Below are 14,035 nucleotides of genomic sequence, written 5' to 3' on the forward strand. Positions count from 1 at the left end.
GTGTAATCAATACAAGATAAAGTAAGGTGAACTATGGGCAGACCTTTGCCATTTCTAGAATAGTTATCTCTAAGGTGTGGTCACAGATCAGCAGGAGAGAGGGGGGTGCCAGACCACCAGAGGATCATGTAGACTGGGAGCCAATCTTGCAGTGAATGGTGGTGTGGCTTGTGTGCTGGGAAGTGGGGGCTGTACCTGAGAATATTCACAAGCGTTTCTCTATAGGGGAAGAAAAAGGATGGATACATTAGAGCAGAATTGCCTCTTTTTACATAACTATATGTTCTTGGAAAGCTTTGTAAGCCAGACTCTTAGGATTCAAGGTGCTTCATTTTCCTCTTAATTAGCATTCAAGGATGTGCCTATAAACCTCCATAAAACAATATGGTGGGACATATGCAAAGACCCAAAGAAACTGCTCCTTAAGAGAACCCTTCAATCCACCAATTGAGAAAAATAGTAAAGGAAACAATTTGATAGTCATATACGTGTGGAAGCAGGGGAAAAGAGCCTAAATACAGCTGGGATTGCAATCAACATGCTGGCATCAGGTCAAGGGGTAGGCAGTCAAGAGGGCAGGACTTAGCATTCAGACACCTAGCACGGAGCAGTGCACAGGGTGAATAGGTCGGCATGTCAGCTGGGGTTCCAGGCACAGGGGCTCAGAGCATAAGCCACGGGAGTTGTAGTTCAGCTCAAGGGCACAGGACACACTCTCAATCAGACAACACATATTAGAGTAATCAGGTTCAGGAATTAGGAGTGAGGTTGGGGGCCAGGATGGGCCTGCTAATGATGCCCCAAATTATTAATTTAGCAGCCAGCGGCCTTCAGGAGGCCACCTGTTTCTCAAGCTGAGTCGTTAAAGAAGAGCTCTCTTTAGCATACAGCCCTGGCCATCGTTGTCCCTCTGCAATGAACACTGCAATAAAGTTCTCCTTACCTATCCTGTGGGGAAATTCTCAACTCATGCTGAACAGGTTGACTTTCTATACCATATTTGCTATCTGTGTCTGAAAATTTTAAGCTAGCAATGCCAAGATGCCTGCTTTCCCGCAGCACCTGCTTATGTGCTCAGTTAAATTTAACATGGCAATACAGCGCACAAGAGCTCACTGATGCTTAAGAGGATCTGTATGGAGGGAATGTGCAAGGGCAGCATACATACATACGACAGAAAACTTGGATTAACCAGAATATTTGGTTGGTTTCTAACAGCATGCCCCTCAACAGTGCCAGTTAGTTGAAATGTCTGCCTCGAGCATTGTATTTGAAAACTTTTCAGACATACATCAACAAAATTCATGGCTTTCTTCCCTTCAGCACTAACATCCTAATGCCTTTGCTTACACATCCCAAAGCACCTCCCTGGGACCAATCTTATTTAGTCTATGCAAAGGGCTGCAAGCCTTGGATGAATCAGAACCTCAGAAATGTGTTCAACTCACAAAGCAGGGCTGACATATGTGCATGTGCGGATTTACATAGTTTTGCTTCCCTAAACGTAGAATGGAGCGTCTGATCACATCAGTTAACTTTCTCCATTTGCATTGCTCCCCTGGCCCCGCATCGCTCTGTGCCCACTTCTTACACTGAACAGTGGGAAAGCCACTCTTCTCTCCCTGGTCCCCCTGAGCTGAAAAAAGGTCCCAAATTGCCCTCTAGATCACAAATACCTGGCTGTCCCCCTCCTTCTGCCTGGACATCCTCTACTTGCGGATGACATCCCTGACACGGACCAGCAACACTTAGACTGGGGATGCAGGTGTCACAAGGGGGCTACAAGCTGACAGGTGTGGGGTCCGTGGGAGCGGGTGCCTATCCCATGGGATGCAAGGAAAGCAGAAATCTCCCCTGGCTGCCTCATTCTCCAAGATACATTTAGGCTATGAGTGCCGTACCCACTTCCTCCCATGGGGGAGCACTGCATTGACCTACACATGCCGAATTTAGGCCTGTGGCAATACCCACAGCCACAGGTGACCACTGTATCCTGGCAGAACTCTTGCTTTCAACCACTTGTCTCTGGTTTCATTCAACACAATTGGCATCTTCCACAGCTCCTTTACCCCTTCTTGGGAAGAATGGTCTTTCTTGGGTTTTTGGTGGATTTCTTTGGGATCAGGTCAAATTAGAATAAGAATAATAAAAGTCCATCCAGTTAAGTGAAAACTTTAGGTCTATACAAAGGAAAAGAATTTAAAAAAATACTATTTTGTACTTAGAGGAAACCTTTAAACTTCTGTCTATTCCTGGTGATGGGAACACAGATTTGGAGAAAAACATTTCAATTTCCTCTAAAAGACGAAATGGCAGGGAAAGCCAGCTCCATATTTGCTCTAATTGTCTAGGGTTTGCAAATTCATGAGGGTTGTCACTCAGTGGCAAGCCATGTAGGAGTCCTGTTTCTCTAACCCAAGATAGTTTCTAGCCAAGAAGGGGTGAGAAGTTGATTTGACTTGGTGTTCCTGTTGGTGGAGGTGTTAATTCCACTCCCATACCCCCGGAATCCTCCAAGGTAAGAGAGGCCCCTGACAACGTTCTAGTCTCTCAATCTTTAGAGAGACCTCTGCTAAGGCTACAGAAGGAGGCCATTCCAGGGCCGCTTTTACTTCCTGGTGGGACAGCCACCACCCAGGATCCCTAGGGCCAGGCAGAGGCTGCAATCACTCACTTGCTCTCAGCCAGCGATATACAGTGACTAGGGGCCAGGTCACCCACCAGGCCATACTTAGTCCATAATTTTGCTGGGGCCTCAAGGGAGGAATAGGTTCTAGTAGAAGAACCAGATGAAGAGGATAAAGGGGAAAGAAAAAGAGGGAAAAGGGAGGAAGGAGAAACAAATGAAGGAGAAACTATAACTAAAAGGGTTCTTGTGTTTCAACTGGGAACCAGCCACTCTTTATAATGCCACTTTCCACAGGGGGAAAATGTGCTCTAAGTTTCCAGTAATGAAGTTGGATATCTTCTAAACAAAGCCATACCCGCCAAGGAAGGAAATATTAAGTAAGCATTCAAGAGAACCAGAAGTTTTAGTCTTTTTTTTTTTTTTTTAAATAATCTACGTCAAGTTTTCTATCAGAATTGAGCTGAATTTTCTTTTTTGTTTTTAAGTTGGGATGGGGCACCCAGATATGCCCTAAGATCACAATTTATCCTTGACTGGCTGATCACTTCAGGAAGGTCACTGTTATAGAACACATGTAAAAAGACAATCATTATAGGAAATAGGACAACAATAGCTGCTTCTACCTCCATGCTAGTATTAGGGTCAAGATCATCACACTCTGACTCCTCGGAACTGTTCGTCTCCTTGAAGGGCAGCATGAGGAGGGGGAAGAAAGAGAAAACAGTTAGAACCACAGGCAGCTTTTGCTGGGGAGTGAGGAGAACTTCAGAAAGGCATGAGCAATGGGAAGTTGGGCAGAGAAAAAAAACCAGGTGCTTCTAAGGAGGGGGTGCTGATCACCAAGGGTGGCAGCATGCTCTTTCCAGGGGGAGGAGGCTGGGATTGTGTGCGGCCGAGCATCTCACAGGAAATAGCAGTGGAAGCAACCACATGAAGCATGAATACCGGATAATTTAAACTCTTGTCTTCTGTGAGGCTGGACTTCCCAGATGAGAGTGAAGGAGGGAACGCAATTTCTTTTCCCCAAGAAGGACGTTAGAATGGGCTTCGGTTGTTCTTTTTTTTTTGCTCAGGAAGGGGGAAAAGTGCCAGGTAGATAATCACACGCTATAACAATGTTAAACATGAGCAGTCTAACTCCCATGGTCCAGAGTCAGATCTTTCCAGAAGGCCCAATGTAAGAAAAACAGATCCCATCATTCCAAGATGGGGGACAACAAGGGTCTGCCAAAGCTTAGAATCAGTGGGTTCACAGTAAGATGGTGGATGATTACAAAACAGTAACTTGGGCTTCGCCAGCGTGCCTCCCTTTCCTGCCCACGTGTAGGCCTGAAAATGTCATCGTCTGAATTCTGGGGAAAAGAAATGAAACTTTACCAAGGCCACAGGGGCCCTTAAATTCCAAACCTCAGACTTCACATGGTTGAAGGTTTGGCAGGCACTCCTAATCTCCTTACCCTGCGTGTATTTTCAAACCTAGGATACTGAACGGGCAGCTTTGGGAACTTTAGTATGAATCAAGCATCTTGCATTTTTACAAAAAGAATGCTGCAGATAATTTTGTTATAAAACATGTGCACAGTATAAAGAGAAAGGTATAAAAGAAAATAAAAGATACTTACGTATTTGAATTGAAGTTGCCAGGAGAAACAAAACATAAAAAATAAATTGATCTTGCATGCAAAATCCTGCTAAACTACTTCCCCTCTGGTCCCCACACTGGGAAAAAAAAATATCCCCATCCACCCAAATTGCCTCGTGAGAATGCTGCAGGGTGGGAGTAGATGAGAGGTGGGGCACGGCTCTGGAATACCTTACTCACTTTAACAGAGACTTTGTTGCCCAGAATATCCTTGGGTTTACGAGGCCCTGTGGCTTCATTTTTACCCGTGTTCTCCACTTCCGCCCGCTTTCTCATTCGTAGGGTATGCCATGAACATGACTTCCTGTTGTACCAAAAAATGCACCAATCAAAATGGCAGGTCAGGGCAGAGTGAAGCGGTGGGTGGGCTCACCACCCTTGGGTGAGTCAGTAGGTGAGGTGCTCCAGTCAAGCCCCAGCTCCAGAGGCCCCAAATCTGTGTGCCAGCTCATGTGGTGGCTGGTAGCTAGTTGATCTCACCTCCAATAAGAAGTGAGTGAGGATGAGCTTTGACCCCTCTTGAGAGATGTGCCAGGTTGGCCGCAGCATTTGAGGAAAATATGAGTACTGGATTATTAGAATCTACCAAGGAAAGTTTTTATATAATACTGATGATGAATCCCTCAAGGACTGAGGAAGTCCCTTCCTGAACAGTATGGTGGGTTGTGGAAAAACAGGGTTGGTGGGGGGTGGCGGGAGTAAAACAGAAAAGATAAGTGTGTTTTATAGTGTATAAGCTACTGGCACTTTCCCAGGACTAGATATAAAGACCCAAAAGGATGATTTTGAGGTTTTCATCCCATTATTTGTATTTGGGCTGTGGCCACTTCCACACACTGCAGTACAGATAGGACTTTTTTCTGGGGCATTTGACTCGACACATGGTTGAGCACCACTCATTTATCTGGATATTTTAGGATGAAGTGCTTCTTGGTCTATGTCCTCCACATCTCTCAGTGTTTGTGAATAAAAAGCTCTGCCGACCACTAAGAAGTCCTAGAGTTTTCCTGCTGGGAGAAGACCCAATGTGGGCTCTCAAGGAGGTGAGGGCAGCAATCCCCTTTCACACTACCCTTAACTTCTTCCTTCCCACAAAGGGGTTGGAAGCTACTTCACAGACCTGTAAAGAAAAACTCAGAGCAGAGCTCTTGAGTTGCATATATGTCAGGACTCAAAAGACAAAGACAGCAAAAGCCAAGTCACAAAGAACATTAGTGACCCTGGGCAGGCATCCTCAATTTCAGGTGTGGTCACAGAATTTGGATGAAGTTCTATCATTGCCTGGAATAAGTGAGGTTGGCTTTCCTTCAGTGTGTCCTTGTCAAATTTGGTCCTTTGCAGACAGAGCTTGATGAAAAGAGCCTTCAGTAAGGGAGGGAGGAGAGAAGGAGGAGAGAGAGAGAGGCATATGAGATTTAGGAGAAAGGAGAATGTTTCAAAATGCATAGCATCTCCTCCATAAAACTCCATATATGTCAGGAATTTTAGGACGTCCTGACAGTGTTCCCAAAATATTTATCACTAACACACATGCTCAGTGGTCACCCTTCTGAATAGGAAAGGGCAAGAACAGTCATGTTCTCAATGTGGGGGTCAAGCGGGCTCCACCAGAAAGCAAGAATCTCTTGGCCAGAATTCCTCTTGTATCTCCCGAATAGGCAGGCTCTCTAAGCACACCAGCAACTCGCTTCAGTTGTTGTACCTGAGCAAGAACCAGTCATGGAAACTAACCTTAGATAATATCACTGTTAACTTCCAACACTTGCTTCATATCTTTACCCCCCAAATCCGCATCCCTGACCCAGTTTGAGAACATCTTGAGTCAGGGAGGCCCATGCTGAAAAGATTCCCAGGGCAAACAGCACGTTGAGTGCGTGTGTGAGTGTGGGGGTGTGTTCCTGCATTTATCACAACCCTCTGGGTCATTCAGTGTGCTTGGTGAGAGACTAGAAATGTGACAAATAATGTTCAGAAGGAAGACTCAGTAGTATCAGTGGCAGGACAGGGTCAATTTCATATTCTTCTTTCCAGAAGAAGTCGTCATCATGGTTTGGGGAGCTTCCATCTCTTGGCCACAAGCCCAGGAACTGATGTGGAGACAGGGTTTCAGTGACATTTATGCTGTGGGCATCACAACCAACTCTGCCCCTTGTGGTCACAGCAGTCCCTGGGGAGGGTGCAGTGAGTGTCATTCCCTGATAAATACTGACAGCCACTTTGAGTCAGACGCTCTGTTCCATCCCCACCAACCCCTGCACAAGAGAGGCTGACAAGGAACCAGAATGACCCAATTGTATTTGGATCTGTTCTCTTTCACCCAGACTCACATCCCTCCCATGGAAGGCAGGAAAAAGGTGCAAAAGTGAGGAGGGAGTGCTGGGTGCCTGGATAATTAGATTACAAATCGTGGTAAGTGAGCTCTAGAAGGCCGTTGACTAATAAGAACTTCAATGCTTTGAGGGCCTTTATTTCCAAGCCTTCTTAAATGGTACCAAAACAAATGTCTTAAAAGTAAACTGGATTGGGTCTATGGTGCCTTAGAGACCCCCACTGATTTCCAGCTGGGCCTGTGGTTACCTAGAAAGGCCAGGGTGAGGCTGGTAGCCTCTATCCTCCAAACTAGAGAAATGCCAAAGAAGCACTGTGTCCTGTTGTGCCCCTGCTCAGCTATGTCATGGGGAGTCCCTTCCACCTGTGCCATGGATGACCACTGAGCTTGGAGAGTGGTGGGGGATGCAATCTAAACACTGTCTTGTGCTCAAGTCACCACTTCATGTCAGCACCTCAAAGGCGCCCGGCGGGACAGCATCCAATCGGAATCATTCCACATCTCGGAGGTTAGAGAGAAAAACAATAGGGGCTGTTTAGAAGGGAAGCCTAGTATTGGAGCTTGGGTGACAAAAGCACTTTTTGTGTAGGGAAAAACTGCCAATGCATTCAACCAATTCCTAAAATACAGAAAGGAAAAAAAAAAAAAAAAGAATTGTTTGCACATTTAAAACTCCCAGAATAGTGAAATAGGGGAAAAAGGGTCAACTAGTCTTTAACCTCATTAAAACATGCTCATGGTGAAAATTTATTTTACATATTTAAAATAGTACATTTAAAATTATTAGTTACATTACAGGTACAATGATGAACATTGTGGCTCTCCATTTATATTGCACAACCTGACTTCATCCATATGGGGTTCTTTAAATAGTGCAAAATACTTTATACAGGAATGTGTTCGAAAGGGTCTTCGCAACCAAACTAAGGAAAAGAAATATCTTACAAATTACCATGAACATATATTAAAGTGACAGGGGAGGGGAGAAGTTAAAAAAAAAAAAAGTTACAATCTGTACAGAGGAATTGCCATAGACAACCAAAAAGTTCCCTCTCTCCTGAGAGAAGCAGCAGGCCTCTGACCTACACAGGTCTGGCATTGGTGCTAAGGTCATTTTTTGGTGTCAATCAAAAAAAAAAAAATATATATATATATATCAGTAACTTAATACAATATAAATAAAGTCCAGTCCAGTGAATCCTGTGGTGGGTCAAATGGAGCAACGGAAGGCATGCCTTTTGTCATCTAGGGTTTCAGTAGGGTTCTTTTCTTAATGGGGGAGGGGGAGAAAAAAAATGAACAGAAAATTATAACCCAAAAGGAAAAAAACCCACAGCCACTACCGTCAACAACCACAAAAAAAGCCCGGAACAATCCAGCCTGGATGCCCCATGCTGCGTGCGGTTCCAGCACTCAAATATTGGTTCCGGTGGCACTGTCGAGAATAAGCAGCGGTCATTCCCTAGCGTGTGTTTGCATTTTTGTGTTCTTTGTTTGGTTTTGATTTTCTAATCCACACACTCCTCTCCCGGGGAAGCCAACGAGGCACTTACTTGATGCTTCCGTCACTACTTTCTGCTGCCGTGGTGGCTTTGGTGAGGGGTGCCAGGACGCTGCCCGGGACCCAGCCCTCGGCCGCAGGGGAACAGTCGCTGGCCGGCTGGTACACCAGGCACATGTTCTGCTGGTTGACGGCAAGGACCTGGACCACCTCACCTTGGCTCACACAGATTTCGTTCTCCTTCAGTGCATAGTAATCTTTGATCACGGCCATGGAGGAGGTCCCATTGCAGCCCCCCAGGTCGCCCTGCTAGGAGACAAGGGCAAGGGGGACATGGATACAGGAAGGCTGGTTCACACAGGTAGCCTTATATCCCACTGCGTGCTTAAAGGCCAAATCCTACTGCGTGCTTAAAGGCCAAATTTCCCACCAGCAGGGTAAATAGCAGGCAGAAGATTATCTTGAGCAATAAAATTACATGTACAAATGTGCTCTGAAAATCTATTTGTTATAGCAATGTTGTATATAATATTATAATCAGGGGTGAATGGGTAGAGAACTGTCCAGCCTAGGGAAAAGCATAAACACACCTTCCACCTGGAAGCCCCTCACTAGCATGCAACCTTCCTGCCAGCATCCTCTAATGTAAGGAAGAGGGTGGCACAGGGATACATAAGCAGTTGGGCAGAGTGAGGTCAGGGCAAAGGTCAGGTCAGGGTCACACCCCCCTAATGGAAAGAAGACAGACCTTCTGAAACATTTTTTCTTCTTTGTGAAAAAGCATCAGTTTCCTGCTACATTCTGATCTCCTTTGAGACAGAAGTAACAATGAGACATTTGCCCAGTTCAATGGCAAGACCATGACCTACCCTGACCCAACTCTAGTGGGAACAAAACTCCTCTGGTCTTGCCTGTGTTCATTAAAACAAGAGGTCATACCTCTGTGGCTTTTTCACATGACTCTACCAGGAAAGCTACTTCTAGACCTGTACCTCCCATGGAGGCCTGGCTACCTCACAGAGCACGATGAGAGCCAGAAATTCTTCAATAAATTTGACAAAAGGCCGTTATGACTTCACCTAATTCACAAGGAGTTTTTAAGGTAGAAAATCATTTCCAGGTAATATGATGAAATAGGTCAGTACAGTTAGTCTAATACAGAATTGAACTTGGATATTAATAGTTGATTTTTAAAAATATATTTTCATTAATAATTAAAGAGTCAATATCATCCAATTTGGATAAAACAAATAAAAGTATAAAATCAGAACATGTAAGTAAAAAAAATGTAGATGTTCCTGTTCACAGACCCATTGAGTTCTAGAGGCAACTGAGGCCTAATGAGATTAATGAACTGCCCGAGGTTCTAGGGCAAATGAGTTACAGAATTTGGGTTGGAACCCAGATTGCCTGAATTCCTAATCTAGCACTTTTCCCATTTATTCCCATGCCTACCACTTTGTAGGGTCCTACACAGTTGTGTGGACGGGTCTATAGTTAGTTCTATGCCGTCCTCACAGTGATGTTTAAATTGTGGATTATCTGTGATAAATGTCTAATCCAAGCCTGCTTTTCCCATTCACACACACATGACCCATTTCCCCGCACTGCATCCATCAGTGGAGGGCAAAGGACTGTGAGCTCACTTCAGCAGCTCATCATTAGAAAGCATGATCTCTTTCAGACGTCAAACACTAGAGTTGTGACTTTTAGGTGATCCAAAGCACGACTACTCATATAAGTCATCATTGCCACTACAATATTACCTTATATCTGCAGGGTTTCTGCAGATGACAATAGCTCTTTAACACAGAATGTCTGACCACAGGGAGCTGGTCTAACTCACTCAATTTGTAGGGGAAGAAAGAGAAATAATTGAGACTAGGCTGTATTCAGTGGGTTGTTCTGGTAAATGAGCAGCATAAAAAGAAGCTACTTCTTTTTTCTAAAGTGAGCACAGAGGCTGTGCCCTCAGAGTGGTGAGGCTGGGGGTAATAGGCTGTCACTTACCTTGGTGGCCTCAAACTTGTCCCCAGGCTGGTGATAGTCAAACCCTGGACTGCCATTGGAGGTAGATATCTTCAGGGGTGGCAGAGGCGGGTTATAACTGGAGCCCTTTGGGGGCTTGTCAGAGCCCCCGGGGACAGAGGAGTAGGGTCTGGGGCTGGCTTGGGGAACTCTGGATGGCTGGGACCTCATCACAGCTGTGTTCCTTTCTTTCCGCTGGTACTCAATGGGCGACTGTAGTGCTATAGGGTAAGAGCAGACAGTTACTCTGAGGTCTAGGAATCTCACAAGGATTTGGAAGCTTAGTACACACAGGCTTTATGCCAGGCATAATGGTAATACACGAGGAAGACACTATTCTTGTTTTTAAGGAACTTATGATCTACCGTGAGGACGAAGAAACCTACCTTAATGATGGAAATGCAAAAACGAAATGGTGCCATATATGAGGTACAAAGTGCTGTGCAAAAGGATGGAGAGAAGTGTGTGCATGAGTGTGGGTGGACACTTCTATGGGGGTGGTGGTGGTACTAAGCTTCAGACTGTGCAGGAGGTAGGCAAGTGTGAAGTGTGTCTGGGCAACAGGATGGAGTCAGATCACCTGCAGCAGAAGACCATCGGTGGAGGAAGAGATGAGACATAAGGGAGGTTGTTGGCACCATGACTGAAAAATCTGCAAAGCCCTGCTAACGAGGCTGGGTTTAATTCCAAAGATCTTGAGAAGTGATTGGATTAAATGAACTTGAACATTTGAAATTCTCTCGCCAGAGCCACATTTTGAGGAATATATTAGCCTTGGAGCAGCAGTTGGGAGGAGGGCTGGAGAGGCCGGTTTAGAAACCATGAGACAGTGGCAAGCCAGCGACCCAAGTGGAGCAGAGCCAATGAAAATGTAGAATGGATATGACGTGGCAGGTGTTCAGAGGGAGATTAGACTCTGCCACAGCCTGGATGGGAGAAGAAGCCAAGAACTGATGGTCACTCGGGTTTGGGGTCTGGCAGAATGGTCGTCAGTGGAACTCAGGAGACAGAGGAAAGACATGAGCTTTGTTTTACAGAGTTTAAAATAAGAAAGTTCAAAGGCTTGAGTGCTAAAGAGGTATAGCCAGGCAAAAGTCACACAGGTCAAATTCTATAATAATGACTTCCACAGCTGAGCCAATTTTGTCATTTTTATCAGTATTTTCTGCAACAAATATTTAAGTAGGTTAACAGCTGGGGCCCAGAGAGCTTTCAATTATAGGGATATTTCTATAGCAATAAGTGTGTGCTTCAGTAGGACTCAACATAGGGTTCACACTTCTCTTTGAGGTTTAAGGAGGGAAAGATTGGCCCTGAGATGCCTGCATATGCCTCTGTAAGTAAAAGGCTAGCCCTACTCTATCATCACATCCTTGTCTCCTGAGTGTGTCAAAGGATAAAACAGGCTCTTGCCAGAGCTCAGCCTTTCTCCCTGGTGTTCTGTAGGCATTAAATATTTAGGTATTGGTAATCGAGTTCAGTAGTATCTCCATAATTCACTATAATTAAGAGAAAGATCTCTTGGAACCATGTAAAAGTCTGAATCACTGATTATGCCCAAAGAAATGCAGTTCTAAGTTTTAAGTAGATAGCAGGGAGTTTGGAAGCAGGCCTTATTGAACTAACTTCATGAATCAGTACCCATCACATGGAATTGGGGTATTACTTGATTAGGTGTAATAACTGTGCTGAAGTGTTTCAAAGTAATATGACTTAAATGAATGACACAGTGAGCCTCTGTTTTTCTGCTAGTCAGTCTCAGTTTGTATAGCTCAGGTCTTAGGAGCAGGGAAGCTAATCCCTCCTGAGAGGGTTTGTTTCTGGCTGATCTACAGCATCTTATGCCTGATCCTGTTTCTTTCTTTGCTTTGTTTGCTAGGGAGTTCATAGATACATGCGTGCCCTACCATTAGCAACTATCTGTAGTTTGTGGTTAAAAGCCCAATTTTAAGTTATACGGTTCTGGGTTCAAGTCCTTTTTCTATCACCCACTGTTTTTGTGATCTTGGACAAGTTTACTAACCTCCGTGACTCCTTTTCCTCACCTGAAAACGACAGGGTGATAGGACTTACCTTTCCATGTTGACATGAGGATTAAATGTGATGATACATGTGAATACTTGCTTAGCATCGTGTCTGGCACAGAGAAGGGACTCAACATGTGTGAGCCATTATTGTTACTTCAATTATTTCTAGTTTCAATTTTTTTCTTATTTGTCTTTTGTACTGACTTGATAAACTTACACATCTCATTGTGGCTTAGAATCAGAAATGCTTAACTAACAGAATGCAATATAATGACATATTTTATATACGTGCTCTTTTTTGTACAAAACTGTTTTATCAACAAAGGTATTAATTCAAAGTTCTAGGAGTAAGACTGACGCTATAGGGAGCTGGCTGTGTCTGCCTGCTCCCAGTACCGCTGGCAGGCGCACACAGTATGTGCAGCATGGGCAGAGTAGATCGTCCCTCTTTTTCACACAATGAGCCAACAGAGGCCCAGAGAAATGTTGTGACCTGCCCACAGTCCTAAATGGCATGTCACCTTTCATCTTTCCCCCATAGCATTCAGGTCCATGCCGGACACCCAGCAAGTGCTGTTTGCGCCATTGGAAAGAGTCCAGATTCCAGTACTGGCAAGAGGTGACACATCTGATAGTGGATCTGTGTGTGTGTGTGTGTGTGTGTGTGTGTGTGTGTGTGTGTGTGTGTGTATGGGCATATATGCTTGCTCAGTTTGTGCATGTGTGTGCATGTGTGTGTACATACAGGCATATGTGCTCACTGAGTCTGTGTGTGTGTGTGTGTGTGTGTGTGTGTGTGTGTGTGTGTGTGCACGTGTGTGTGTACATACAGCCATACGTGCTTGCTGAGTCTCTGGGGTAACTTCATTACTGGTTATATTCTGCCTTCAACTTCAAGCTCTGTTTCTGCTCAGAGAAACTTCTGAGCTCATCAGCTTGAGAGGTGAGTGCTAGTTTAACACCCTATACTTCCTCTCACATGCCAAGCTCAACATGAAGACAATCCCAGCAGTGAAAAAAATATAGAAATGTAAACAAGGTAGCAATGCCATTTCTGGTTAGGGGGCTCCTGCAGGGTCCGTAGCGAGCTATATTCTGTGTGTAGTCATCTGTTCTGAAAAGTTTCAAAGTATTACCGAAATTCAGTGATCACCTCTCATTTGAAAGGGCTCAGGTTGGCCAGCAAGAGGACTCATCTAGGTTCTTGCACTGATCTGTCAAACTCCCAGTATTTGCTAGGTAACACCAGAGAACCTGAGAAAGTACCAGCCATTAGCCACCAAATGGGAAAACATAGGTCACTGATCGTTGATGTGCCCAACTCAGCCTTTTGCCACAATTAATACCAACTGGCAGCTGGCCACAAAGCATACACCCTATGTCTAGGCTCTAGAGAATAGCTCTTCTTTTGGAAAGTTGGGGTTTCTTTATCATGTTCCATCTGTTCCACTGGTGTATTCAGGCTTAGAAAAAATCTAAACAAAGTGTTCCTGAAAACTACAAGTTTGTCATCCACATAAAATGTCATCTGGGCTCATGAAGTCACCATGAGCCCAGACACAAGGAAGCTCAGAGGCATGGGGTTCCCTGAAAATGGCTGCTGGAAGCCAGGCCCACTGATACCTACCATTTAGGAAGTCTCGCTGTGTTTCTAAGACTTGGTTGATGTCCTGCACCCAGGCCTGCTGGATGTCCGCGTTGGCAGCTTGCAGAATGACCCTCTCTGAAGTCTCCCTGTTCATGAGTGCAAACTTGCAGGGGTCATTGTCCACGTTCTCCTCCAGGACCAAGTAATTCATCTGGAAGAACCCAAGTCGATTCTTTTGGTATTTAAGTGGTTTGAAAAACCAAGAGCACCCTGTATACACTGTATGTTAGC

The 14,035-nt window shown here is 44.8% G+C and overlaps 1 protein-coding gene across 21 annotated transcripts in view; it reads right to left on the bottom strand.

Annotated features, from left to right (window-relative positions):
- Positions 1 to 14,035, bottom strand: part of KALRN (kalirin RhoGEF kinase) — a 671,367-nt gene that overhangs the window by 35,843 nt on the left and 621,489 nt on the right. For 10 of the 21 annotated variants that reach the window (XM_086675190.1, XM_086675188.1, XM_086675184.1 and 7 more), the window contains 5 exons: positions 13,784 to 13,955; positions 10,112 to 10,350; positions 8,154 to 8,410; positions 4,452 to 4,575; positions 3,253 to 3,312 (listed from right to left, as the gene is read on the bottom strand). In XM_086675190.1, coding sequence (XP_086531316.1) covers positions 3,253 to 3,312; positions 4,452 to 4,575; positions 8,154 to 8,410; positions 10,112 to 10,350; positions 13,784 to 13,955 — 852 coding nt within the window. The other 11 variants (XM_086675186.1, XM_086675183.1, XM_086675187.1 and 8 more) reach the window with 5 other exon arrangements.

Source organism: Puma concolor, chromosome C2, assembly GCF_028749965.1.
Source record: "Puma concolor isolate L17-30 chromosome C2, mPumCon1.1.hap2, whole genome shotgun sequence".
Classification (NCBI taxonomy): domain Eukaryota; kingdom Metazoa; phylum Chordata; class Mammalia; order Carnivora; family Felidae; genus Puma; species Puma concolor.